This window comes from Brienomyrus brachyistius, chromosome 2, assembly GCF_023856365.1.
Source record: "Brienomyrus brachyistius isolate T26 chromosome 2, BBRACH_0.4, whole genome shotgun sequence".
NCBI classification, from domain to species: Eukaryota; Metazoa; Chordata; class Actinopteri; order Osteoglossiformes; family Mormyridae; genus Brienomyrus; species Brienomyrus brachyistius.
The window spans coordinates 4626231-4651704 of NC_064534.1; the positions used below are offsets into that span (position 1 = coordinate 4626231).

Below are 25474 nucleotides of genomic sequence, written 5' to 3' on the forward strand. Positions count from 1 at the left end.
GCGCAGTATATGACTGCAGCGCCACGCCGGCTTCTAAAGGGACTGGCGAATGTATTTCGAACTTCAGTCGTTGAAATAAATCTGTTTGTTTTAATATTGAGAAGCAGTCTAAATAATTGGTATTGATCAAAACAAATACTTATTATATCGGTCTTAATCTATAGTACATATACATTCGAAATATCTTATTAATCCTTGTGAGGAAATTCTCTTTTCACTTACCCGATTTTGCTCTCCATGAGAGGCACATGCAAGTGAGAACAAGCTTGGGGTCACAGCACAGGGTCAGCCAGACAGCATGCAGCATCCCAGGGCCTGGCAGGTAAGGGTTATGCTCCAGGACCCGCAGACATGGAATTATTTTGCAGAAGGTGCGACTAGAACCAGCAACCTTCCAATCAGACACAGAGGCCAAGCTCGCTGAGTCGCACAAAGCAAATAGCTCAACAAAAGGGTTAGATATTTGCATGACCAGCAGAACACAACAATCTTAAATGTTCCTGCATTTGTAACGTCAACATAACGCTAGAAACACTGAAAGTAGATAAAAATTTAAATCGGCATTAAATATAAAACCATTATATTTGGAAGTATAAGATTTAAAAATTTGCGTTCATGGCTTCTAAAGCAAAAATATAGTTTGTCATAAATATCCCTTGTCGACCATGGAATACATCCAAAAACACTCATATTTTTTGAAAATGATATGTTTTATGATAAAGCGTCTGATTAAATTCGAAAATAAAAAACTAAATATTTTTCTGTAATATCATTAACGTAAACGTAAATAGCTTTCCTGTGCTCAGTACTTGCATAATAAAAGCACTACATAGATAGAGAGAGATTAGAGGCGGCCGTTTCTGTAAAGAGATATCAAAACAATTTCTTTTTGCAGAGTACAGGCTATATTTAAGAAATCAGAGATAACTTGTCTGGGCTACATGCCGGGTACTGTACATAAACTAAAATAAACTGCCATCCATCCATTTTCTGAAACCGCATAATCCCAACTGGGGTCATGGGGGGGACCCGAGCCTATCCCGGGAACAATGGGCGCAGGCAGGAACCAACCCTGGGCAGTCGCCAACACACCGCAGGGCGTCCCTAAAAAACTGCAATTTTTTGTTTTTATCATCCACTGGAAAAAATAAGAAATTGTTTTTGTGATCAGCACGAACCATTGAGCCTTCTAAATATTGTACCGTGCAAGCAACAGCTTATACAACGGCATCTAAAACAATAACGCCAGTATACTTCACCAGTGAAACATGGTCCAAAAGGAGCACATGCGACCAGTACAGATGCCTTTTAAGGAAAGCGCGATTGCATGGTGGGCTGTGACGTCAAGGCCGGCCGGATCACGAGACCCGGCGATTTGACTCTGTAGTTCGTTCTGTCTCGCTGACATGTGCGCTGCTCGCGCTCACCTGGAATGAGGAGGCGGCGCGTGAGCGCGGTAGCGGAGTCCCCGGGAAGAATGGCATCCTTCAAATCCGGCAAAACGCAAAGAGTGAACACGACCGCGACTTCGGCCACCGGCTAGGAGAGGCTCCCTGCGCTCCTCGCCGTCTTTGCGTTGGCGGTTGAGTTAATTGGTGTTGTCGGGTGGCATTTCAAACATAAGAGTCTCTAAGGCGGTTAGCTGTCTCGCTGTCAGGCTAGCAGCTACGGGCAGGTTAGCCCAGGGCTTCGCTTTTCGGTGTCTTCGGGTGGGAGGGCATGATCTCTGTACTTTCCTATGGCAGACTGGTTGCCAGGGCTGTCTTGGGCGGACTTTCCCAAACTGATAGCCGGGACTACGGCTTGGTAACAGCAAGCTGTGGATTCGGGAAGGATTTTCGCAAGGGGATTTTGAAGAAAGGGATGTGTTACGGGGATGACGCCTGCTTTGTGGCGCGCCATCGATCTGCCGACGTCCTGGGTGAGTAAAGTCCTGATGTGACCTTTGTTAGGTCCAGATGAATAGTTATTTTGTGACCGAGCGGTCCATAGAGCGAAGGGCTAGGCACGGACGCAGTGCGCCCGGATATTCATTTAAAACTCTTTGGAATTTGCCGCTTGCATAACCCAGCAAGTCTGTGTTATTTATTGGTTTATGCAAAACTGACACGACTGTGAGTTAAGGATTAGTGTCATAGCCTACAGCTCAACCACAGTTACAAGCCTCGCCAACACTTTAACAGTTAGGTAGTGCAGCGACTGTTTAACACTAAAGCCGGTGATCGCTTTTATTGACGGTGCGCAGGTGTTTTGCGGATCCGGACTGAATGCTCATAAACGCGTAGACACCACGCAGTTTTACAGAAAAAATATCGCCCATCCTGGGCGCCGTGAAGTGGGGGAAAGTTTTGAAGACTCCAAGGTGACAGGGGTCCTAGAGAAATTAAACAAATGGACTGGTGGCTGTTCCTGAGATGCTAGGACCGCCACGTCTTGCGCCAACAATCACGCTGCTGAATCTTTGTCCCTGTCTGCACGCAGTGTGTATTCAGTATGAAAGATGCAACCAAGCCTAGCCAACTTGAGGTATGTGTTGTGGTCCCACAATAGTGCCCTGATACCAGACCTCGGTGCTTCTTAGGGAAACTCGACTTCATAGGTTCGCAGAGGAAACTTGTCCTTTCTGTACTGTGCTATGATCATTGTTTTAGTTCCCCTTTTTATTTTCTGCCAGCTTCCGCAGGGAAGAAGCGTGAGTGAGTCATTATGTTCACCTTGTTGTCGGTTTGCCCAAAGGCCTCATCTTGGCGCATGTTTTGAAGCTGATACCTCAGGCATGGTGCAGCATGGTTCATATCTGTCTCTCTTTTAAGAGAAAAAAAGTCAGACGACTCAATTAAAATGGCTTAATGCTTACATGTGAACCAGACTTAAACTGTAATGTTACTGAATGAACATGAATATGGATGGCTGAGAAAAACGTATGCTGAATTAATCTGATGTTTATGTACTTTGCTGTCAAGCTAATCTTGTTGTTAGCCTCTCTAGTACTCAGTTCTTTTGACAGGTCTTCCTTAAGCGCGATTGCATCACATACATTATGGCCGTGCCAAGTTCAGTCAGTGTCCTTGGCAGGACTCATCCTGGATTCCTTAAGAAATCTGAAGTGCAGCTCCAGAAAGTAACATTAACCTCCTGCTTGGGGACTCAGCACAGGCACTCAGCTTTGGCAAATGGAGATCCTGCTTAACCCCCCTTTATCTTGGGTCAGACCTGCATGGCTCAGGGTTTCACTTTTACTCCAGCACCTGTTTGTACAGCTGCATCTTTTACTTCATTTTGGTAAATTTCCTGACCAGTGACACAACAGCAAGTTCCCTTCTAGGATTTGAATGTCTAAATTTTGGCTAGATGTCTAACACCTCATTCATCACATTTTGGGATTTGGGATCATTCTAACTAGCACAGAGGACCTGGCTGCCATGTAGTCTTCCTACATGCCTGCTTGCTTAAGATCGAGGTGAAGTAATGTTAGGGTTTTTTATCCACAGTTCATTAGGCAGTTGACTTTGACTAGTTAGCCAAGCAGCCCCAACAGGGATTTAATCACCACACAGTGTCAAAGTGCCTTTACACTTGTTGAGCTGCTTTTTAATGACGTGACCTGGGTTTTCATTACAGCTAACACTGATCTTGTTGTGCTTTTGAAGATCAGATCCACCTGTGTGACTCCCATAAACTTGCAGAGACGTCGTCTTTTTTAACTGCTGTTCTGGTAACTTCAAGTGACGGTTTAGTCACTTGTACTTATACTTTTATCACTTTTGAATGTGTAAAAATGCTAGTCTCAACTGTGAATGACTTTATAAGGCTTATTCGGAACAGCTCAATTCGGCGCACATTATTGGTGGGTGATGTGCCCAAAATATTTTATTATTCCTTCAAACTATTTTTATCACGTATAATGGTGATGGGGAAGGGGGTGCTTTTAGAGGCTTAGGAATCCGTCTCCTAACCTGTTCACTATAAAGATGCTGGGGAACTATCAGAGAGTAAAAACACATGACAAAAGTGAATCACCCTGAATTGTATATTGTGTACAATCTTGTACTGCCACTTTAAATGTTCACGTTGAACAGGCATGTGCCCTAACAATATGTTGCAGGCTGAGTGGTCATCATTTTATTTCTTGTGTTACCCCCTCGCCCCCCCCCCCCCATCACCACCTTCTTTGGCTCCATCTTTGTCATATGGAACCAGGCAACTGCCATATCGGGCATGGGGGTGGTCCCTGGTGAGCTTGTCTGGCCCTTATATGGTTTCTAAAGTGGCCTTCCAGGCTGTGAGTCCTGAGCAATGGGGAGGAGAATTGCCTTCCCAGGAAAAGCAATGCACAGGACTGAGCAGTCCTCTGGGAAATGGAAGACACCAGGCTTGCAGTGCCTCTGGCGCTGTTGCCCTATCAGCTGGGTTTAATTTTGTTTATAGTGGAGTGAAATGTTTACACCACAGAGATTTCTGGATCCGTTTATCAAGTGCAAGTTCAGATAAGTGCATCTGGCCCCCTTTGTGTAAATGACTACAGTGGAGCAGGACACAGAGGTGAGATGAGCTGGGCTATGCCTCCTGCTAGCATCCGACCCGTGCATGCTTTGGCAGCATAACAGTGGTACGGCTGAGCAACATGGCAAAATGTATCACAGCACTATTTTTTTTTCCCGTATCAGTCAGTATTGATAATTATCACAACATAATTCAAATCATCATTTCTTTAATTCAAGGCTCCATTTTTGCTTAAGTTTCTTAGGATTCCCCTTTAACGGATTCAAAACAGAAGAAAAGATTAATGGAATGCAAACTGTAATCTAATTTTAATAAATGTAGAAAAATGCACATTCATACGAAAAAAATGTAGTCGTAGGGCATAACACTAGAAAACACTGACAGTACAGTTCGTTGCTAGGTTTTTTTCATTCCAGGGATCGGATTTGACATTGCTGGGAGAGTTTACACCCATCCTGTCTGTTCAGTGGATCATCCTGTATGCTTGCATTCTGTATGTTCTACTGGGTGGCAGTGCTTCAGGTAGTGATCTAGATTCACAGTAGTTCCAGTGTTACTTTGCAAACGTTTCCAGCAGACTTCGCAGTACACGGCACCAGTCTGTTGGCATGGTGGGCTTTAAATGCCCAAAGTACCACCACATGACCGTTTTTTTTTTTTTAAAGACTTTATCCACAATATCTTCTTTTATAAACGTTGTTGTGGCGCTAGGCTTTTATTTTCTTGACCAATCTGTTCCACGACTCATGTGCATTACCAAAAAATTAGCACCCCCCGTACTCCACTAACTCAGCCTTGCAGTACGTTGTTTGGACGTAGTATTTTAAGAGTGGACAACCTACCAAAGTCAAAGAATGAATGAATGAACGTTACATTTATGTACTTTTCAAGAGACCCAAAGCACTTTACAGAAGCGATGAGGAGCCACATCAACCATCACCACTGTGTAGCACCCATGTTGATGATGCAACAGCAGCCAGTCTGCCCCAGTACGCTCACCACACAGCAGCTAAGGTGGTGAAGGGGCAGGAGAGGATTCACCAGTTAGATATGGGGGATGATTAGGAGGCCAGATTTGAAAGGCCCCCAGTGGACAATTTAGCCCAGGACATCAGGGTACCACCCCTACTCTTTCAAAGGAAGACATCGTTTATACTGTTTTATTTATATAATGAAGAGAAACCTAGAGTTGAAGAGATCAACCGTTACTGTAGTGCTACTGTGAAGGTTTGGATTATCAGTGGTTTCCTTTAATGCCTGTTCCGAGAGAGTGATAGGGTGAAGTGTTAACACAAGATTTCTTCCTGTTGAGCTGTAGAGGGTAACTACAAGTGGAAGCTGAGGTCATTGTGTCGCCTTTATCCTACTTGCATAAAGTAGCACGATTGGTTTAAGCTCTCTTCCTGCATGGTAAAACATGACAGGATTTTGCATCCTGTCCAGCACTAGACACTTTGTTACTGGACCCAAGGTACCTGACACTAGAATCATGTAACCTGATGGGCCTCAACATTCTTCGCACGGAGGAAATGTTCCTGCCAGAGGAACGTCATGCCTCTCCAGGCAAGTCTGGTCTGGAAAAAAATCTGATCTCCAGGCCACCCTACATTAACTGTTGGGTACTCTTTCAGTGTGTTGTGTCAGAGTTGAACTGGATTGTAATTGAGACTGCGGGACTGCACTGATGTTATATTGGTAATCAATGATTTTAGACAAGTAACCCGGTGTCTGACAGTGACTAACTGGGGGTTGTCATCTTTGCTGGGGAAGTAAGCTTAGGCTACACACTACTCAAGTTAATGAAGATTTTACGACTTGGCTTGCAGTCCATCCTCCTTTCCTATTCCTGACATGGTTTAAACAAAACACACATTGCTATTATTTTCAACTCCTCATATGGTACGGGAAGGTATCAGTGTATATAAACGTTGGTTATAATGGCAATTGGCAGCCAGGGCTTACTGTTCTCACTCACCAGTGCTAGCTGTCTAGCACATTATCTGTATGTCATTGTTTTTTTCTTTCTTTCATGCTTTCACATTTTTCTTATCTAAACAAATGAGTGCCTAGCTTATTACTTGGTGCAATGTATGTGTGTGTGTGTGTGTTTGGGGGCGGGGTGTTGGATGGCTTGATATTATTTATGCCAATATTTTTTTTATTGAAATATCACAGTTTAATATCATCCAGTCCTGCTTTGAGCAGATGGTACATTTTGGAAAATTTGACAGACTTAGTATGTCATTGCATTGGGTGATAAATTAAATATATATGGGTATCCTCATCAATCAGCTGGATTTCTTATGGCCTGTCCTTGTAGAGGTGTAAGTTAAAGAACAAGTGTAAGAAGATCTTCTAAACCCATTTCCCCACTGTCTGGGATACCAGACCCATCCATGTCTTCATTAGGATTGTGTCATTTAGTGAGTCTTATCTAGAGAAGCTTGTGTTATTTTGCCAATGTTGTGACGTAGCCAGGCGTTTATATACCTAGATATTTCACTTCGGCAATTCAGCATAAGTACTCATGTATGCAACAGCAAAGCCTGAGACATCTGCAACTTTCAGTTTCATAACTGTTCTTTAATTTTTCAGATAGCCTCGGTAGGACTACTAGTCCACATTATTGTCTGTTATGATCTGAGAGGCCTAAAGCAAATGATAAAGCTGGTAACAGCCAAACTGTGTAGTGCATCATCATGTCCTGACTAGACCGTAATATGTGCATATCTGACAGCATGTGTGCACATGCGCACCAGTCGTGGATTCTTTAAGACAACGGGTGAAACAGATTCACAAAAAAACACAGCAACCTCCATATCCCATGAAATATTTGAACGCCAGTTTATAATCACAATGACTACTTCCATGTGAAACTGAAAAAGTGCAGCTGTTCCAAAAATGTCTCTCAAATTATTGTGCACAACCCTTAGGTTGATTACACAGGTAGGTAGATGGATGGATGGATACATACATACATTATTGATCCCGAAGGAAATTTAGGAACTCCAGTAAAGCAAAATATTTTCTTCCTCTCTAAGCTTATAGACTTTGATGTTTTTCTCATCACCTTCTATTTAATAGTTGATTGGATAGTTATGGAACATGTTGTGTTTTTAAGCCCACCCAGTGAATACCTCACCCAGTCTTTCCGGTTTTGTGTGCTCTTGTATTTTCTCATCAAAGGTTATTGACACATGTTTAACCATTCAGAACGTGAATTCAGTCATCAAGCAAGTAGGGTTGCATCTGTGTACCAGTTTTGCGGAATACCATGTTATGAAAATTGATGGTTTTCATAACATGTACACTTGTGTACAATAAAATGCACCCAAATGGAAAATACAGTATCTACAATAATCGCTTTATTGTTTAGCTAGAACTGTCATTAATGATTCTGCTGATTGAAAAGAATCAATTTTCTTTGTCATTTTGAGTGTCCACTCTTTGATTTCAGAGCTCACTCCGCTGGTCTATTTCCAGTTTTCGAATTAACACTATTACCCAAATATTCAATATATGAAGTATTAGTTATATTTTCATCAGTTGAAATTTCTGCCATCTAGCGACATGGTATTTTGTTACACTTGGGTTCACTTTGGTTAATTAATACAGTGATTCCCAACCGGGGGTACGCGTACCCCTAGTGGTACGCGAGCACATTACAGGGGGTACGTGGAAAAAATTTTTATATTTAATTTCCCTGATGATGGGTAAATATTATCAGCCATTCCATTAGCTGTGCCCTGGTATAGAAAGAAAATCTATCTGGGATGTGTTGCTTAATGAATAACAAACCCAGCTTTTATCAATGAAAAGAGCAAAAAAAGACATAAACTATTGAATCATCAACACATTTGACAAAGGGGGTACTTGTGGTATGAGGAAATCTCTCAGGGGGTACACAATTCAAAAAAGGTTGGGAAACACTGAATTAATATATTGGAGGGGGGGGGGTCAGTCAGCCTCTTACCAGAATTTCCATGTTCTTGGCCCGTTACAGGTGTTGCTGATGGTGTGGGTGGGTGGCGTGACTATGGAGTGGACCCCTCCCTGTTCTCAGTGACCCTGATGAGAGCATGCAAACGGATGGTTAAGGAGGGCCGTTTCACACCCAGCAATCCTGTGGGGATCCTCACCACCAGCTACTATGAGCTCCTTCAGAACAAAGTTCCTTTGTTGGGTGAGTACTTTGCCAGGCCATATTGTAAAACTTACAGTTTACCTGTTTAGGAAATTGATTTCCTGGATCAGATTAATTGCCTATAACTACCCCCCCCCCAGGAGATATAAGTATACAACCTTTTAGACATTAATGTCTATATATCTCATAAGTTCTACATGGCTGTTTAATTAATTGCCTCTAAATTGGGGAGAAGCACATTCTCTCTAAATCCACAGAGACCAGAGAGCCTGATTAAACCCTGCTTTAGGAGCAGAGATACCTGTTACTGTATTAAAAATCTCTCCGGATGGACAGCATAAAATGCAGCTTGACCTCATCTTAGTTCCCCATACAAATTTAATTAGCTCTAAACAAAAGCCTCCGCATACACCTTCCAACCACACAGCATCAAAATTTAAAAAATAACCGCCTTTACCAAGCCAAAAAAGCCCTTTTCTTAATAAAAGAAAAGCACAGTTAACTATCATGTGCTGATTTCGAACAGTTTTTTTTTAGCTCACTGAATGGTCATATTGCAGAGGGCAAGTGACACTCCCCCTCGACACGGCGCCATGTCGTTTTCCATGTCGTTGAGTGATCGTGTCCTGAAAGAGGGCGGGAGAAGCATTGTTGGGAACAGACTGTTCTGAAGCTGAAGGAATTGCTTGTTATCCAGGGGAGGGAGGGGAGGGAAAGTATGCAGTGTGAGTCATGGACCAGACTGAAATGCACACCAACACGCGTGACTGCCTGCCCGCAGTGCTTTTAATGCCAGAGCTTCACATCCTCGTGAAAATGAATGGATCACTTTTACAGGGATGTGTGGATGTATCCACCCTCCTGTATAAAAACGGGCATGCGAACACATGCAGACCTGCAGGCATACACGCATGCATCCAGATACATTGCGGCTGGCGCTCTGTTCCCCATCTCCCCATCTCCATCATGCATGCTGCTCGCTGTGGGTCCCGTCGGATCTGCCGAAACACGTGACCACCTCCCAGGCTCTGCTCGCTTCCTCCCTCCCATCCGTAAAAGGAAACTTTGGTTTCTCCTTTGTCCTCCTTCTCCTGTGTCTTTTTGAGAAACGCGGCGTTTGATCTGATCTTTTACAATGGGCCACAGAGTAAAGAGCGCCTTCAAGGCGATGGCATGGAACCAAGGAAATGAATTTTTCCCCCTTAAAAAATGCCATGACTCACTCTGCGTGACTGTTTGCACTGACCACATGTTTTGCTGTGGATGAGTCATTTGCCTGAGTACTTTTGGGGAGAGAAAGGTGGGCATGGTCTGTTGGGTCCTGCCCATCCATAGGAGACACTTTTATTTGTAAATGTACAAATTATTCCAAACAAAGCTCAGTTTAGATGGATTAGTTAACTGGTGTATTTTTCTACATTTCACTTTATCCGCCTTTTTTCATTTGATTCTCTTTTCACGTTGATTGCGAAAATGCTTATTTGCGGTTAAATGTCCCACTGCATCAAATGAGCCAATGTGTCTTGTTCAGAGGTGTGATGGACAGCCCGTACTTTTGGGCATGAGCTCGGTGCTTCATTGCTGCCTGTTTTCCCCTCCTTGTTACTGGTTTTTCTTTTGATCAGAGTTAATTGCTGCAGTGCTTCGCAGTGCAGCTGTGATCTATACCTAAGGCTGGCCTAGGGCAAACAAATCCATCTTGCTGAGGATTTAACCAAAGCTTTTCAAAACTCTGCATCTGCTGTTTGTAAGAAATGGACATCGCTGCTTATAAATCTGTCATCAGATCTCCGCACAGCTAGCATAAAGACTGCAATGACAGACTGTGAGTGGCACATTTACACAATCTAGGGAGAACCTTCGTATAAGACACGCCGGTAATGGCCCTGCCAGTTAGCTGCGGCATGTCAGGCTTGCCAGGTCCACATTGCTCCTTTCCATGGTGCCCCCAAAATATATTGCTCACTCCCTTTGAAGTGGGTCTCGGTTGTATAAATATGGCGTTGAGTTGACGCCAGTATCATGAGTCAAAGCTGCGTTCCACAGTTATTATCCAGCTTCCTCTTTAATTGGGGGTTGTTGAACAGTGGTGTTTCTGCTCTGCAAAGGACTGTCTGGAACTACATGGCCATATGGAATTTTTTGTAAAATTCCATTCTTGCTCAACTTGGCAGTTTAAGTTACAGCCATGTACCTAATCAAAGCGCATCTATCTTGCAGACTAGAGGCCCCCCTAGTGTTCTGTTTCCCACCCACCTTGGGATCATTGTGAAGCTCTCATGCATCCTTTCTCTCTCATCTCCCTTTCCAGGCAGCAGTACCGCCTGCATCGTGGTGCTGGATCGCCAGCAGCACCGGTTGCACACGGCCAACCTGGGCGACTCGGGCTTCCTGGTGGTCCGTGGCGGTGAGGTGGTCCATCGGTCCGATGAGCAGCAGCACTACTTCAACACGCCCTTTCAACTCTCCATTGCGCCACCTGAGGCTGAAGGGAACATCCTCAGTGACAGGTTGGTAAGCTCTACTTTGAAGATCTCCACAGATATTGACCTGTCTGGTTTACCATACCATGTGCAAGCAAGGTTCCTCTCTATCCTCCACCTGTACCCATTATTCATACAACTTTTCATTATCGCTCTTGGTGCAGCCCACCAAAAGTTTTAGACACCCATGTATTGACATGGGTGAATTACTTGCAGGCCGGAGTTCCTTAAAGTATAAGGAAATGGTTTAACTTTTCGTCAAGAGCGTTATCTTGAGAAGCAAGTAGCATTGTGGTTTGGTAACTGGAATTGTGCTCAGAATTGCTCAGGCTTGAAGCCTAGAGTGCAGAATGGACATCTCCCCCCGGCGAGGGTGTATTTAACCCAACATTTTTGCAGTTAAATTTCCACTTTGTAGTTATGGATGAAGGTGGTTGCCATTCAGATATCTGTCAACTCTCTTGTTTTAATTCCTGTGACAATCAGGGTGACAAGCATTTACATGGTTAGTTCTGTTTGTTGTGGACTATGTGCAGTTAAAGCTTTGCTTGTGGAAAAACTCATGTTTATATATTTTATGTATATTCTGTGTTTGCTTCCTGGAATTGGCAAATTTTGTAGATAAAATGCTTTTGAGCACTTTTTCAGTTGTGCCTGCTTAACCTGAATTAAGCATGAGTTTTTAGGTGTAACTCTCCTGCATTCTAATCCAGCTTTGTCTGAGTTCCTGAGTATCCTATGATGGCTTGTGATCCTAAGTCCTTGGTTGGCAGAGCAACATGTCCAGTACCTTATGGCAAAAAGAGGGGAAATAAACCAAACTTTAACCATGTAGAAGGAGTCCAGAAAAGGCGTAAGTCTCAGTGAAGAATCAAGCATGTGGGGACAGAGTGGTCCTTCAGCAACCAAACCATGACCCTGATGAGAAACCTTACAATTCAGGAGTATTCATTACTTTGTAGCTTTGTAGTTCTATTCTTTACGTGGGGCTCTTTGTGTTTTCACAGCATGGGAGGACAAAGAGGAGTGAAGTCTTGTTGAGATTAGACCTTGATTAATTGGCTGAGATGCAACCAGGGGTTGCGTGGGCAAGTGTTACTGAGGTCAGGGCTCATTTGAGCAACTGCAGACAGGAAGTAGGGATGTATACAAGAAATGCAGGAAGTCTTGCAGTCCGTACAGGATTAAAGTAATCTGTTACACTAGTGGTCACCTGGTTGGAGGTTGGAACGATAGGACCAGAACTCCTATGTGTTTTTGTAAACAGAGATTACTTTGTTCCCCCTTAACATAACCCCACTATCAAACAATCAAACTTGAGAGGTAAAGTGGGCTAGCCCACAAAAACAAAGTTTTGAGAAAATGTGCTCCAAAGTTGAATTTTTTTCAAAAAAGTCAGTGTGCCTATACCCTACAATTGATATATATCATAGGTAGGACAGAGGTATGACTTAGATAATAACTTATCCAATTGAAAATATTCAATATAAAGGGGGTGGGGGTCACAAATGTGGGTGGAGCCCACTTTACCTCTCAAGGGCACAAATATCAGTTGCTTTTTTCCCAGTTGAAAGATTTTGGTTTATATAGTGCAAGCCCCCCCACCTACCTGGAAGCCTACAATCTGCAAGCAGGCCACACTGACCAGCTCAAACCTTTATCCACCCCTGCAGCCCTGAAGCAGCAGACAGCTCCTCCTTTGATGTCCAGCTGGGGGACATCATTCTGACCGCCACAGATGGCCTCTTTGACAACATGTCTGATCACATGATCTTGCAAGAGCTCAAGAAACTCAAGGTGAGGCTGACCACTGTCAGACATGGCAAAACCTGTTTTAAGGAACTTTTATCATGCATCCTTTAGAAGTTAACACTTAGCCAATGAAAGGTTTGTCTGATCATCCATAAGTCCATAATCTGCTTGATATTGTTTTTCGTTTTTAATAATGCCAGTAAGAAACGCGTTGATTTGTCAGTCATTAAAAAAATGAGCGTTTCTAAACTTCAATGTGTAGTGTCAGGTAGTCAAATTGTTAGTTTTTTGTTGTTGAAAGGTTCTGCTGTCCTTCCCACTAACATCCATGTCCGTTTGCTTTCATTTTCTTATGTTCTTTTCAGGACAGTAACTATGAGAGCATTCAGCAGACGGCCAGGAGCATTGCAGAGCAGGCACATGAGCTGGCCTACGACCCAAATTACATGTCACCTTTTGCCCAGTTTGCATGTGACAATGGTCTGAATGTACGAGGTAAGGAGATGCTCTCCTGAGATGTTTTAGAAGCCCCCCCACCACTTTGTTATCCCTCATTAACCACACCAAGTTTTTCTAAGCAAACAGTTTTGCTCTACACTCTTTGCTCTTGTAAAAGATAGTGAGGGGTGGTCAAGATTCTCAATGAGCACCTTGGGTGTCCTTCAGCTGAAGCCCGATCTTCTGTTCTGTGTTCCGCAGGAGGAAAGCCGGATGACATTACTGTCCTGCTGTCCATTGTGGCTGAATACACAGACTGACTCTCAGGGGACGCTGCGAATAATCTCTTTACCGTCTTCCTGTATTCTGTTCTATTGTATTTCCTGCTGGCAGGATTGGGGAGGTATTTTTGCAGCTGAGGACTGCTCTGTTCCCCTTTCCTTCTGCTGGCCATACAGTGGGACCTTACCCCTCCCTGTCCTGCCCGCTCTCAGTCGCCTTACCACTAAAACACGAGATCAGGTGAAGGACAGAGGATCTCTTATCCTTTTCAGTAAATTTTGATTTAAGTTAATGTCACTGCTGCATGTTCTTACACTGGGGCAGTTATCCAGGTTTAGGTGTCAGTCAGAGACATAAAAACATATGACCTCATAAAATGGCTTGATATCAGTCTCCATGGAAATGGAACATGGGCGGTGAGCATCCATCCCTGAACTATGGTGTGGCTGTAAAGTAAATAGGGTGAGGTAGAAGGTACTCAGAGCAGATTTAGGATAAGGTTGCAGCAGCTGGTTGTGTGGTATTGGATTAAAACTGCATAATTAAATTAGGAAAAAGGGTTATGCCAAAGATGCTGTGTTTAGTACTGGTTCTGGCTCCTCTTAGCTGGTTGAGCAAGAGGGAGGGTACATTGAACCTCTGTTAAAAGGGGTAGAGGAGGGGAATGGTATTTGATCCGTGTTTCTCTCCAAATCTGTGGTTTTGTAAATATTAATTCCATTATGTGACTGGCCTGTATTAATGAATATTCAAGGAAATTTATTTACTGTACCCCTCAACATAATAGGAAATTCAGGGCGTGGGAGTGAGGGTTTGTATGCATTTTATATATTTTCCCTCCCAATGTAGGGTTGGCTCATAAGTGAAACATAACATTCATTTATACCACCTGCTCTACTGAGATGAGAAACCTTCCAACCAATGCCTTGTGTGGCTGCAAATGAGTGTATGCACCTTGTTTTTGAATAGATCTGAAGGAATATATATATACATAGATGTATAATGCAAAACAATTTTAGTGTAAGACAATGTGTCATACAAGGGGGTCGCAGAAGAATGACAAAGGTTTATTTTTCTAGCTTTTTCTGGGTTGTGTAGTACCTGGGGTGACACAGCTCGTCTGTCTCCATTTTCTGCAATGTGTCCTTGCTGCAAATGTTCTCAAGCCAATCTTTAAGAAACTGGTTTAATAAGGTTATCTGTGTTTATAAAAAGGTTGTTTAAATAGTTGCTCATTTAAGTGAGATTGCTGCTGTAAATGTCTTTATATGCAGGTTCCTTTTTAATGAACTCCATGTACTATGTACATGTCAGTCCTCCATAAAAAGGCAAAAAAATGTCTCCTTTCATGCCTTTTAAACCCTCTTTTAATTGTGTGTTTGGTAACCCTGGTCATAAAAGCAGGTCAGGTCAGGTTTCATGCTCTCTTCAGACCGTCATATTATCTGTGCTCTGTGTCCCTTTTAATGATGGATTCTTCTGGGCCTACAGGCTCCGGTAAGTAACAAATAGCGGGAGGGTTAAATGACCTTTTTCCTGAATATTTTTGGGAATATTTCACAGTCCCAAAGGGCTTTTTAAGGGCTGGAGTTAATAAGCAGCAGCATTGTGCGTCCTGCAGTAAATAAAAGTCAGTCGTCCCCCCCCCCCCCCCACACACACACACACACACACACACACACACACACACACACACAATGCTGTATCACTATAGCGGCCAGCTGCCTTAACTTTTGAAGGAGGACATCTTTCTGTAAGCACAGGAGCTGCATATATTTGTATGTACAGTACAATGAAAAGGTCAAAGAGAAAATGCTTCTGTAAATATTTTTTCAAAGCTGTAATGTATTCAAATAAATGTTCTGGTATTTATACCAAACAGCTGAGTTACTGAGATCCACTGCACACATATATATGGCCTAATTTGCTCACCTATACTACCTCTCTCTGTGTGTTAGTGAGCACATCTTGTGCGAATCTTCTGTGAATGGAAACTCATACGGTGTTTATTTGGGCCGCCTCCTTTCTGCTCGGTGACCCTCACATGGCCCTCAGTGTTAGTGCTCTTCCTGGAGAGGGAGGCCATGCCAGTGTCCTGCGTTCCATCTACTCCTGCGTAGACAAGTCAACCCCAAGCCACACTCAATGTTTAGGCAGTATGCCAATAATCTACCATGGCCTGAGACTTTGTTAAACTGCATGTTTACATCTGTATGCATACAGGTCTCCACACCTCCCATCAACAAGCCCAGCTATGTGGATGCTGTGGAGGGGGTTTTCCACAGCTCTACTGGAATCGCTACTACGGTGCTGAATGTTCTGACCACTGGCAATATCTTTTAAACCTGCTCTAAACACACAGAGAAATGTTACATATTGTGCAAAAGTTCTGAGAAGTGCTAACCAAGTCTATTAAACACAATTATACAATACAAACACTACTGTTAATATTGTTGCTTAGCAGTTTCAGAGCATATGTTATTTATACACAGAAACCAGATGATCAATTGAGCTAGATTGATTAACTCTGCAAAGTACTTTAACTCCTTCCTGCAAAGAGGAACTGACCTGAGACATAAAATCAGCAAATAACACTAACGATGACAGAGTTGCTGGGTCAGTAACAGTATGTATATCTTTGACTCAAGCAAGCTGCTAGCTGTACTGGTTAGTAAATTGGCATAGGCGTGGCTGAGCTCCTCTCCTCCATGTTGTCTTCCTCTGTGTCACTGGCACACGCCAGGCTGGTGTGCAGCTCAGCGCCCTCGTTGGGCCACGGGCTGGACACGGCGCCAAAGAGCAGGGAGTGGAGCTGCAGGGAACCGTGGTAGGTGTGAGGGCGACGGAATGACAACTGCAATACCACCAAGCAGAGTGCTTAACCTGAACTGAAATACCCTGCAGTGTGGAATGAAAATTGCCAGCGAAGTAACGGAATATGAACTTGAGAAAACCAGAAGAACCGTGTGAACACAGGAAGGAATAGAGCGATAGATAAGAACAAAAGTGTCAGAAATTGGCAGGGGTTGGGGGAGCACCTTTGAGAAGGTTACATGGCTTCAGTTTATGTGCCTGTGAATCTGGGCTCCACAGCAGGTGCTGTGGAAAAGTGATCTTCAGCTATGAAATTTGCATTCAGTACTAGTGTGACGATATTGACGGTGCCTCACTTTGACTAAGACGCCTCTGCCTCTGGTTAACAAATGACTGCCTTTCCACCGCAGCAGCTTGGGTATCACGGCTCAGTAGCCGGCACTAGATGAATGCAGCTGCTATAATTTTTACTGTATAAGTATAGATTACCATTACAAAATGCTTACTCTTACAGCGGTGCTGTGTGTCTTGCGATCAGCTGGCCACGATACACAGAGAAGTCGGAGTTTTCTGTTCACTGCGCGCCTAACTGCATCCCTGATCACTGAACACTAATTACTGTTTAAGGCTTGGCATTGTGATGTGTTTTTTTCAGTTCAGCTCAGGAAGGAAATGACTTGAGTGGCTTTCTATCTCCACATGCTCGACACCCACTGCTGGCCCGTGCTGACACTTTTGCTTCCCCTTACCCTGAACGTGGCTGGGTCTGCAGGCTCAGGGTCTGCTGCATGGGCCCCACTGTCTGTTGCTACATGCAGGCCAATGTACGCCAGGGTTCGTGGCCTGCTCAGCACGGGGCTTCCCTGGCTGGAAGGGACATGCTCCTCTGGGGGCGCAGTGGGGGGGGCATCCTGAGGATGGCTGTAAGGGGGGGGGGGTTAGGGTGATATCTACTTAAAACATAATAATCATAAAAGCCCTGAAAACACTCTAAGGTCACAATGACCAAGAATAGCGAGCCCTAATGCACCCAGGAGTCCATCCTTTTGTAGCTGAATGTAATTTAATTCTGACTGTCAAGAACCATAACCAAAGTGTGAGGATCCTCCCAAAAAGGCTTCAAACAGATGTGAAAATAAACCAAACAAACTGCAGACGAGTTAAAAATTCCCAAGGTTTTAGAATCATTAACTTGTTTTACTTTTCCTTAGATTAGTTTAAAAATATTAAACTGAAATATCTACTAGTGTCAGGCACGTGTACTTCAGCTGCTGGCTGTGAGCTGGTAAGGTGTGTCCTTTCCATGTCCTCTCGAGCTCAAGTTGTTATACATGTACTAGAAAAACAAACGTCCCACCTTTCCACACCACCCCCTGTGTGTGTCTGTGTGTGTGTGTGTGCGCGCACACTAGGGGGCAAACGAGGACTCCAGGACTGGCTCCGTTCCACAGATAGGCGCACACTGTAAGAATGCTGCTGTTGGGTCGCTCGCACGTGGCTCCTGCTACAACCCTTCCCCCCGATCCCCTGGCATGCAGCCCACCCTCCTCCTCGCCTGTTTCTTCCTGACTGTTACAAACTTTACGGCCTCGTCCAGCTGCAACAATATGGAGCTCAGACAGTGTAACACTGTCAGGGTAAATGATACACTAGTATTCACTGCCTGTCAGAGTCCAGTAATTATTATTGTGCCATGGTAACACTTGCTCATAGATATTTGTAATATGTGTTGATTGGAGGCCTGTACAACTGAACAGTGAATGATAAAAAATTGGTTTCCACAGTGGCGATTTTAGACCATTACAACTGGGTTGGGGGGTGGACTGACTTGTTCTGTTGGGGGGCAGATGCATTTGACCTCAATGTCCTTCAAGGATTACTCTAGATTCCCAGCATTAAGAAGAAAAAGGCAGTTTTGAAAACCGTTATTTATCCAATGTTTTGCAGTTACATTTTATAGTTTTTACAAATATGTAACTTACTCTGATTTCTTGTTTAGATTGTCTTGCTTCCACAATGTCGATTATTTATTTTTCTGTTGTCAGCTTGGCTTTTTACCCACTGAAGTGACCCGACCACCCGGTGCCCCACGTTAAGAGTTGGTCAGAGTGCTTACGTTTATGTTTTGCCTGTTCCCAGCGCACAAAGTGCATTTATTTCAGACCCAAGTGGCATACGTATTTAGGGGGGTCCTGCATGTTGTTGTGTGGCATAACCCTCCTCAGCATGGAAGGGGTGGGGTTTACCCAGGTCAGTGACGATATGAATGTGAAAGCATTTATAAATGATCACTGGATCATCCTTATTCAGCCAGATGGTATAAACAGATGCCTGGTGACTATCACAGGACAATCTGCTCAAGATATTTTATACTTAAATAAATGACTAATTTCAGTACAAAGTTTATTTAAATAAATGTGACTGATTCCCAAGTGCAGATTAGATTACCTACTGCCTAGACCTTGCTTTGAATCTTAATTTCTGTCTTTAACCAGCTGTGACCACAACCCCTCTAGCAAAAAAATAAAATCACAACAAGCCCATGGCTAAGCACTCCACTTATCAGGTACGGTTGGTTTGCAAGCATGAAGGTCACACTACCTTTGTTAGAGGTCAGTAAGTAAAATGTCAGCTGAAATTCAAGCTACTGGCATCTTGTTTGGGGTGTTCCTCTACCTTGTGCCCTGTATTTCCTAGGATAGGATCCAGACTGACTGTGACCCTGTACTGAATAACCATTTGGAAAATGGATGGATGGAATGCACGCTGCATACTGTGCAGTGGTACCCTTTAACATAAGAAGCTGGCAATGTCAGGAGGGGTAATGTTAAAGTAAGTGGAGGTGTGAAGACCTAGGGAGTCGACAATCACCTCGGGGCAGCTGGATCCTCGGAGCCCCCAGGCTTCACAGGAACTTCGCTCTCAGAGTCAGTCTGGGTGGCCAGCACAACACTGGCCTCCAGCACCATGTTTTCCACACTGAAGCGCACCGGCCTGAAAGGTTTATTGTTTTTAAAATAAGAACATCATGTCTTTTGCAGTGATATATATGTCTGCAGTGGATTCGACCGAATCAAGATTCTACATGTCACACAAAACAGTCCAGCCATTTAAAAGCCATCAAGACAAAGAAAAAAGATCTTAAAGACCTTCCATTTAAGAGATCAATAGTATGTTAATAATATAATTGGACATGCATGCAGATGTGCTTGAGATTTTATGAAAATACTTCACCACTGGTACACGTGGCAAAAGAGCTCAACGGGAGAAATTCATCTGTAGAGCAGGCGAAATGGTTAAAAGAGAGAAAACTATTGAGAAAGGTCAGACTGACCAAGATGCTTCAATCACGACATTTCAGAGGGGACTCACTGTCCAGGATGTCCAAAGTGGACATAAACAGGCAGGCCATGTGATTCTGCAAAAGACAGCAGGCCCTGGAAAGACAAAGATCCCCTTTTTAATAGAACTAACCATACAAACATGCAGGATAACTCAAAAATGTCACAGGGACAGGTCAGGACATGCAAGGGCCTGTATTTCTCACAGCTGTACCCAGGTACCCGCTGAAACCACAAATGAAACTTCAGTATTCATTTGCAAAATGGTTACATATAAAGATCTGCTAAGAAATGGCATGGCCTCTGTGTTGTCCCCAGCTGTGCCCGTCTGTTTGTATGCTGTGGCACAAGGGAACAAGCTAACCTGGTTACTTTTTAAGGCCTTAGTGTCGAAGGGTTCAATAAATCTTTATAAAAGGACAGCCATCAGCACGGCAAGCACTCTACGTTGTATAACCTTGGCAAAACCACCTCACATACAACTGCACCCTATGACCACTGTTGCTGGAAGGAATCCCAAGTTATGCAAACCAAGGTCCCTGCTTCGGGACTAGAGGAAGTGGTGCAGTCCCATACATTAAAAATTGCAAACAGCAGGGGGAAGGCATGTTGTTTTATGCATGTCTCTGATAGTTTCTGCAAAGGTTGAAAAGAATAGAACCATCTTTACATACTACAGGTAATGGTCTGTATTTACAGGATTGTCAAAGATCAACAAATGTCAAATATGTCAAAAATTCATTCCGTTCCCATGGTACCCACCAAGTTATGTGGACCTGTTTTGGGTCCAAATTCATGCTAACATGATAGGACTCCGGGGTCTCTGAAACACTGAAGTCCTGGGCCATAAATAAACCCACCATAAAAATTAAATCATGTTGAGGCACTCAGCGGTTCATGTGACAGATAACAGCACCCTTCCAAAAATACCGTCTTACCCTCAGCTCCTTCAGACAGAATGTTATGTCCGAGTTGACTCCTACATGGAAGTAGTCAAATTCCTCAGGGTGAAGGGACATCTCTGTGCTCATGACCTTCATCTGATCTGATTTATTACAAATAAGCCTGCTATACTGAACAGCTTTTTTTAAATGCCGAATGTCATTATGAAAACTCTTTTAAATGCTTCAGATCAGAAATTGCTCCTTGTAACTGGAATACATTAAGGCGATTCTTGACAGACTAAAAGAGATACTATTTATCCGCTGACAGAAATATAAAGATTTGACAATCAAACCAAACCCCTTTCTTCACAGTAATTCCTCATGGTGACCCTTTTTGGACACACTGAAAGGGTCACTTCCTCTTGAGATGGTGGAAAGTGGATCACCATATCACCTAGGAGACTGGAAACAGCAAGGGGGAAATGTGGACTATTCAGGACCATTGCACCTGCTGTAATTTTGCTTTCACAGAGAGTGGAGGTCACTCCAGTCAAGATCACCAGCAGAGGTCTGTGGAGGATCCCGTGCCCAGCACTGTCTGTAGTGCACCATGTGGCACTATATAAAAATAGCAAATGATCATTCCACAAGGTGTGAGGCAACAGTGCAACCCATTGAACCATCCAGTACTTCTGCACAGATTCAAGGGAATTTATTTCAAAATATGCCATCAATTTCATTTAACTGTATTCTTGTAATCTATAATACACAATAACAAGAAAACATCTGGAGTGCGTCTCAAATCTTGTTGTATTTAAGGCAGTCGGGGCTAAATGGACTTTATCTTTGTTCACCTACATTTAGCCAGGGATGTGAAAAAGTCACTCCTTGGTGATTCTGAGTCAAGTCTCGAGTCAAAACATTGCAAGTCCAAGTAAAAGTTTCAGTTGCCCTCAAGTCCAAGTCCATCCATCATTTTTTGCTGTTGAGTCATCGAATTTGTGACTCAGGTCGAGTCGTGAGTCATATAACTTGAGTCCCTACCTCCGTCAGTTTTTTTTACCATTAGTGATTAAAATCTGTTGCAGCAAAAACCTGCCACAATAAGTAGGTTAAGTCCTTCATAGGCAGAGATAGGTTGAAAAGGTTTCCACTCTGTCGTGTTTGTCCTCATATGGTCTGTGTTAAGTCTGTGTTCATGCAGGGAATTATGCATCTTTCCAGCTATCTCAGGAGAACTTGCATTCAACCAAATGAAAATGCAGGCAACAAAGAATTAATATACCCTGAATTTATAAAATGAACATTATGGTATCCAGAGGGGGGACTATAACCTCAAGTCTTCTTGAGTCATAGTCCAAGTTGGGTTCAACTCTCGAGTCATCTGCCCTCAAGTCGAGTCCAAGTCTTTCCATCAGTTTTACGGAGTTGAATCATCAAATTTTATACTTGAGTTTGAGTCAAGTCCCTACCTTTGCATTTAGCCTAGTTGTCTGGCTAAGCAAAAAATCCAGCTTTGTGAAACAGGCCCCTGGTTGTTTTCACTTATTGTTTTGTCATATCTTGTTTTGTTGGTGTTACTGTGTTGTTTTTATTCTTTGTGAGATGGCATTCAATGTCCTGAAAGGTGCCGTGTGTGTGTGTGTGTGTGTGTGTGTGTGTGTGTGTATATATATATATATATATATATATATTATAACACACAGTGTAGTTCTCGCTATCTGCATGGAGGTGGCAAGAGGTGGACAGTTCAGTCCAGAAAGCAAAAATCCAGACCAAGATTTTGTTTTAACCAACCAGCTGACTACTCTTTGACTGTGACTTTTTATATTCACCCAGTTGAGTACTCTCTGACTGTGACTCTTCATACCTAACTGGTTGATTAAAACAAAATGTTAGTTTGGATTTTTACTTTCTGGATATTACCTTCCCAGCTCTGGGAGATGGAAATTCTCCATGCTAACCTGGGCTGGGCCTTCAGGACATTAGGACAGAGGTGAGCAGGAAACACAGCCTGGAGCACATCATGTTCCTGGAAGCCCAGGTTGTAGGTTTTTGTGATGCCTGTGCCACAAAGCATAGCCAACTGTAATGACTGTAAGTAAACTCAACAGATTGCGACCAGTTATACTGATGAACAATCTATGGTCTGCTGAGGTTACATTGCCATCTACAGTCTATAGTGTGTAAAACAGCATTTTAAGAAATCAGGAGGCAGAGATCCTAAACGTATTTACATTTCACATGTTATGAGCAACACTAAATCTGTTCTGTGAAGTAATTGTTTTCTTCAAGGAATTACAATTTTTAACTTATAAAAACCTCAAAACAATTTGCATTCTGTCTAGATGGTAGCATTCATCATCATCATTGTTGCTATCTTTGTTGTCAGATACAGAATAAATATTTAATACATTATGCCAAACCAAGCATTTAATGTCCCTACGATATGCCTAATGTCCACTTACCATGCTTGCAAAGAAGTTGGAAAGTGACTTGGGTGTCTAAAAGGCTAGTGGATATTTTACAGCTGTCCACACTGCGCTCGATGGAAGCTGGGCAGCGGAATAATGGCAAAACAGACTAAAAAAAATTAATGAAAACACAAATTTTGTCTAAGCATAGATTAGTCTGTGCTTGGCACAGTTTTTATTGCTCTTAAATAGTTATAGCAGTGATACAATATGATAAAGGAAAAGTGTTTTATAAAAGCATGCGAGTATTTTGAATACTTTGAATAGAGGCTGTCAAGGGTGTAGATTTGGGTATGAACAAGAGGGCCATGTCCCTACCAAAATGATGGGAGTACAGGGGCCCTAAATTATTGGGAACATAATTGGATTAGTCTGGGCTGGAGCCCTATAGTCTTTAGCAGAATCCCTGCATGTGTGTTTAGGGAGGTGGGGGGGGGGGGGGTCAGGGCTAATTTAGTCCCTAAGAAATCGGCGCCCTTGGAGCCTCTTAAACCAAAATCTATTTTTAGTGTATAGTAAAGCATTTTGTTGTTAGGCGAAATGCAGCTATCTGTGGTTAAGGTCACACAAAGTAAATATCAACAAAGGTATTGATGTCTCGTACTGGAGCCTCCCTGCCTTCACCTTAACTGGCAGCTTGCATCTTCCCAGTGCTGCCTGCGGCGAACTGGTGTTTAAACTGTACAGCTGGAAAAAGAGCCGTGAGAAGAGGAAGCAGCCGTAGGAGGACTGCGCCGGACCGACAGAGCGCACTGCCAGCTGCGGGTGGGGGACACAGCGTCGGTGTTTACTGACCCCACTCAAACCATGTATTATCATGGGGCCCTGATGTTTAGGAGCCCCTGTTGACCACAAACAGTCACTACATGGGGGGGCTTTTAGAGTAGGAGCTGCTCCAGGGACACATGTCACTCAACACTGGACTCTCCGAAATCTGATAGCATACACTCTTTAATCAATATCAGATATAGCTTCTAAATTGTTTTTATTTCCACAGTTCTCATAAGTAAACTGTCCACCGTATCCTATACAGAGATATACTGACAATACAGGAGCAGTGTTGGGGAAGATTTTCTGTAAGATTTCTTGTAATCCATTACAGAGGTGGGAAGTTCAGGTTCAAAAAGTACAATTTTGTTTTAACCAAATAGTTGAGTACTCATGTGATTCTTAGCATGGTCTGCATTTGTACTTCCTGGACCTGAACTTTCCACCTCTGTCTGTAATTGATTACTTTTGTGAGTAACTTCCCTAACACTGTACAGGAGCCATCACTGACAATGTTATGGACTGGAGAAAATGGCACACAAGGACAATGCCACTCGGAAGCCACTCACCCCTGTGTCCAAAGGGTCGAGCCACATTTCATCGCTTATTCGTGACAGCGCATGAATCGCCTTTCCAAATACTGCAAATACGACTGGAATGAGTGGCTGCGCGAAATTGATACCATAATACAATTTCAAATATTTCTGAAATATATAGAAATACCGCCCTTAATAGTGTGTAAGATTTTCATTATCCAAGACATAATGGAGTATGCAGACATTCTAAGTAATAATAGTACAATTAATATTACTATATTTCATCTAGACCTATGTAGCGTGTCTACAACTGGCAATTAAATTAGTTCAACAGCAGGTTTACCGAATTATTTAATTTAGGTATAGGAATTGGGGCTATAATTCTTTCTGAAATACGTCTTCTAATTACAAAATTACCTTTTATACAACTAAAACATAATTAACACGTATAGACAGAAACATTCAGTAATCGCGCGATTGTTAGTTAATCCCCTGAGTATTAGTTCGTTTAGCTAGTTACCTTTCACGTTACTGCCTTCGATGACGCACTTCATCCTCTGAGGTAACTTGGTTAGCAAAGCGCGGCTAATTCAACTCGGCTGTTTCAGCCTAAGAAATACCAGCGATGCGCTGAGGGGCCACCTAAAAACTTCCCAGTGAACAAGTTGTAAAAGTCGGTAAATGTTATAGTCAGCTGAAAAGCGACGAAAGGCGACATACGGTTTAAAAAGTCAGCATGAGCTAGTGCGCGTCCTCGCGCTTGCCCCGCTCCCGTTGAATTCTTATGCCTTAAGTCTCGTGCTGTAGTACAAATGATGGGATGATAGGTTCTTATGGTACTTCATTGTTCGATCACCTGCACTGCTCTCATTAAACAAAAGTCCTTTTTAGGTGAGATTTTCCTCATCTTTTCTCGCAGCTTTGGCGAGACCTTGCAATATTTTTCCGTTATATTGCAATACAATACAATTTATTAATAAATGCAGTGTATCCTCTCTTATTACACAGGGCACAATAAACGGACTAATACGTATTCATACGTAGATATGTATAGT

General features: G+C 43.0%; 2 protein-coding genes across 4 annotated transcripts; one reads left to right on the plus strand and one right to left on the minus strand.

The window, feature by feature from the left end:
* The first annotated feature begins 1354 nt into the window (after window positions 1-1354).
* On the plus strand, window positions 1355-15460 carry LOC125718586 (protein phosphatase PTC7 homolog). Its single transcript, XM_048992460.1, has 6 exons — window positions 1355-1921; window positions 8507-8686; window positions 10959-11157; window positions 12804-12927; window positions 13248-13377; window positions 13582-15460. The coding sequence occupies exons 1-6, from the start codon at window positions 1720-1722 to the stop codon at window positions 13638-13640; spliced, it is 894 nt and encodes a 297-aa protein (XP_048848417.1). The 5' UTR covers window positions 1355-1719; the 3' UTR covers window positions 13641-15460.
* On the minus strand, window positions 15242-25194 carry rad9b (RAD9 checkpoint clamp component B). 3 transcript variants are annotated; one of them, XM_048992450.1, is made up of 11 exons: window positions 24940-25194; window positions 24453-24523; window positions 23740-23802; window positions 23110-23224; window positions 22606-22705; window positions 21000-21103; window positions 20696-20802; window positions 19789-19853; window positions 19288-19410; window positions 17166-17337; window positions 15242-16414 (listed from the first exon to the last, which is right to left on the minus strand). In XM_048992450.1, exons 1-11 carry the CDS (start codon window positions 24971-24973, stop codon window positions 16271-16273), a joined length of 1098 nt encoding a protein of 365 aa, XP_048848407.1. In that variant the 5' UTR covers window positions 24974-25194; the 3' UTR covers window positions 15242-16270. The 3 variants fall into 3 exon arrangements, with proteins under 3 accessions (XP_048848407.1, XP_048848406.1, XP_048848405.1); XM_048992449.1 differs by having other exon boundaries at window positions 21012-21103; window positions 23740-23874; XM_048992448.1 differs by having other exon boundaries at window positions 23740-23874.
* Window positions 25195-25474: the final 280 nt, after the last annotated feature.

Bases quoted from the DNA above. Each gene is read 5' to 3' on its own strand.
- rad9b (XM_048992448.1), bottom strand. From the start codon at position 24,973: ATGAAGTGCGTCATCGAAGGCAGTAACGTGAAAG. The intron at 24,524-24,939 runs GTAACTAGCTAA...TCGTATTTGCAG, and splicing joins CGAAGGCAGTAACGTGAAAG to TATTTGGAAAGGCGATTCAT. The intron at 20,803-20,999 runs GTTTGGTTTGAT...GTAATAAATCAG, and splicing joins GAATTACTGTGAAGAAAGGG to ATCAGATGAAGGTCATGAGC.
- LOC125718586 (XM_048992460.1), top strand. From the start codon at position 1,720: ATGATCTCTGTACTTTCCTATGGCAGACTGGTTGCCAGGGCTGTCTTG. The intron at 1,922-8,506 runs GTGAGTAAAGTC...GGCCCGTTACAG, and splicing joins TCGATCTGCCGACGTCCTGG to GTGTTGCTGATGGTGTGGGT. The intron at 13,378-13,581 runs GTAAGGAGATGC...TGTGTTCCGCAG, and splicing joins CAATGGTCTGAATGTACGAG to GAGGAAAGCCGGATGACATT.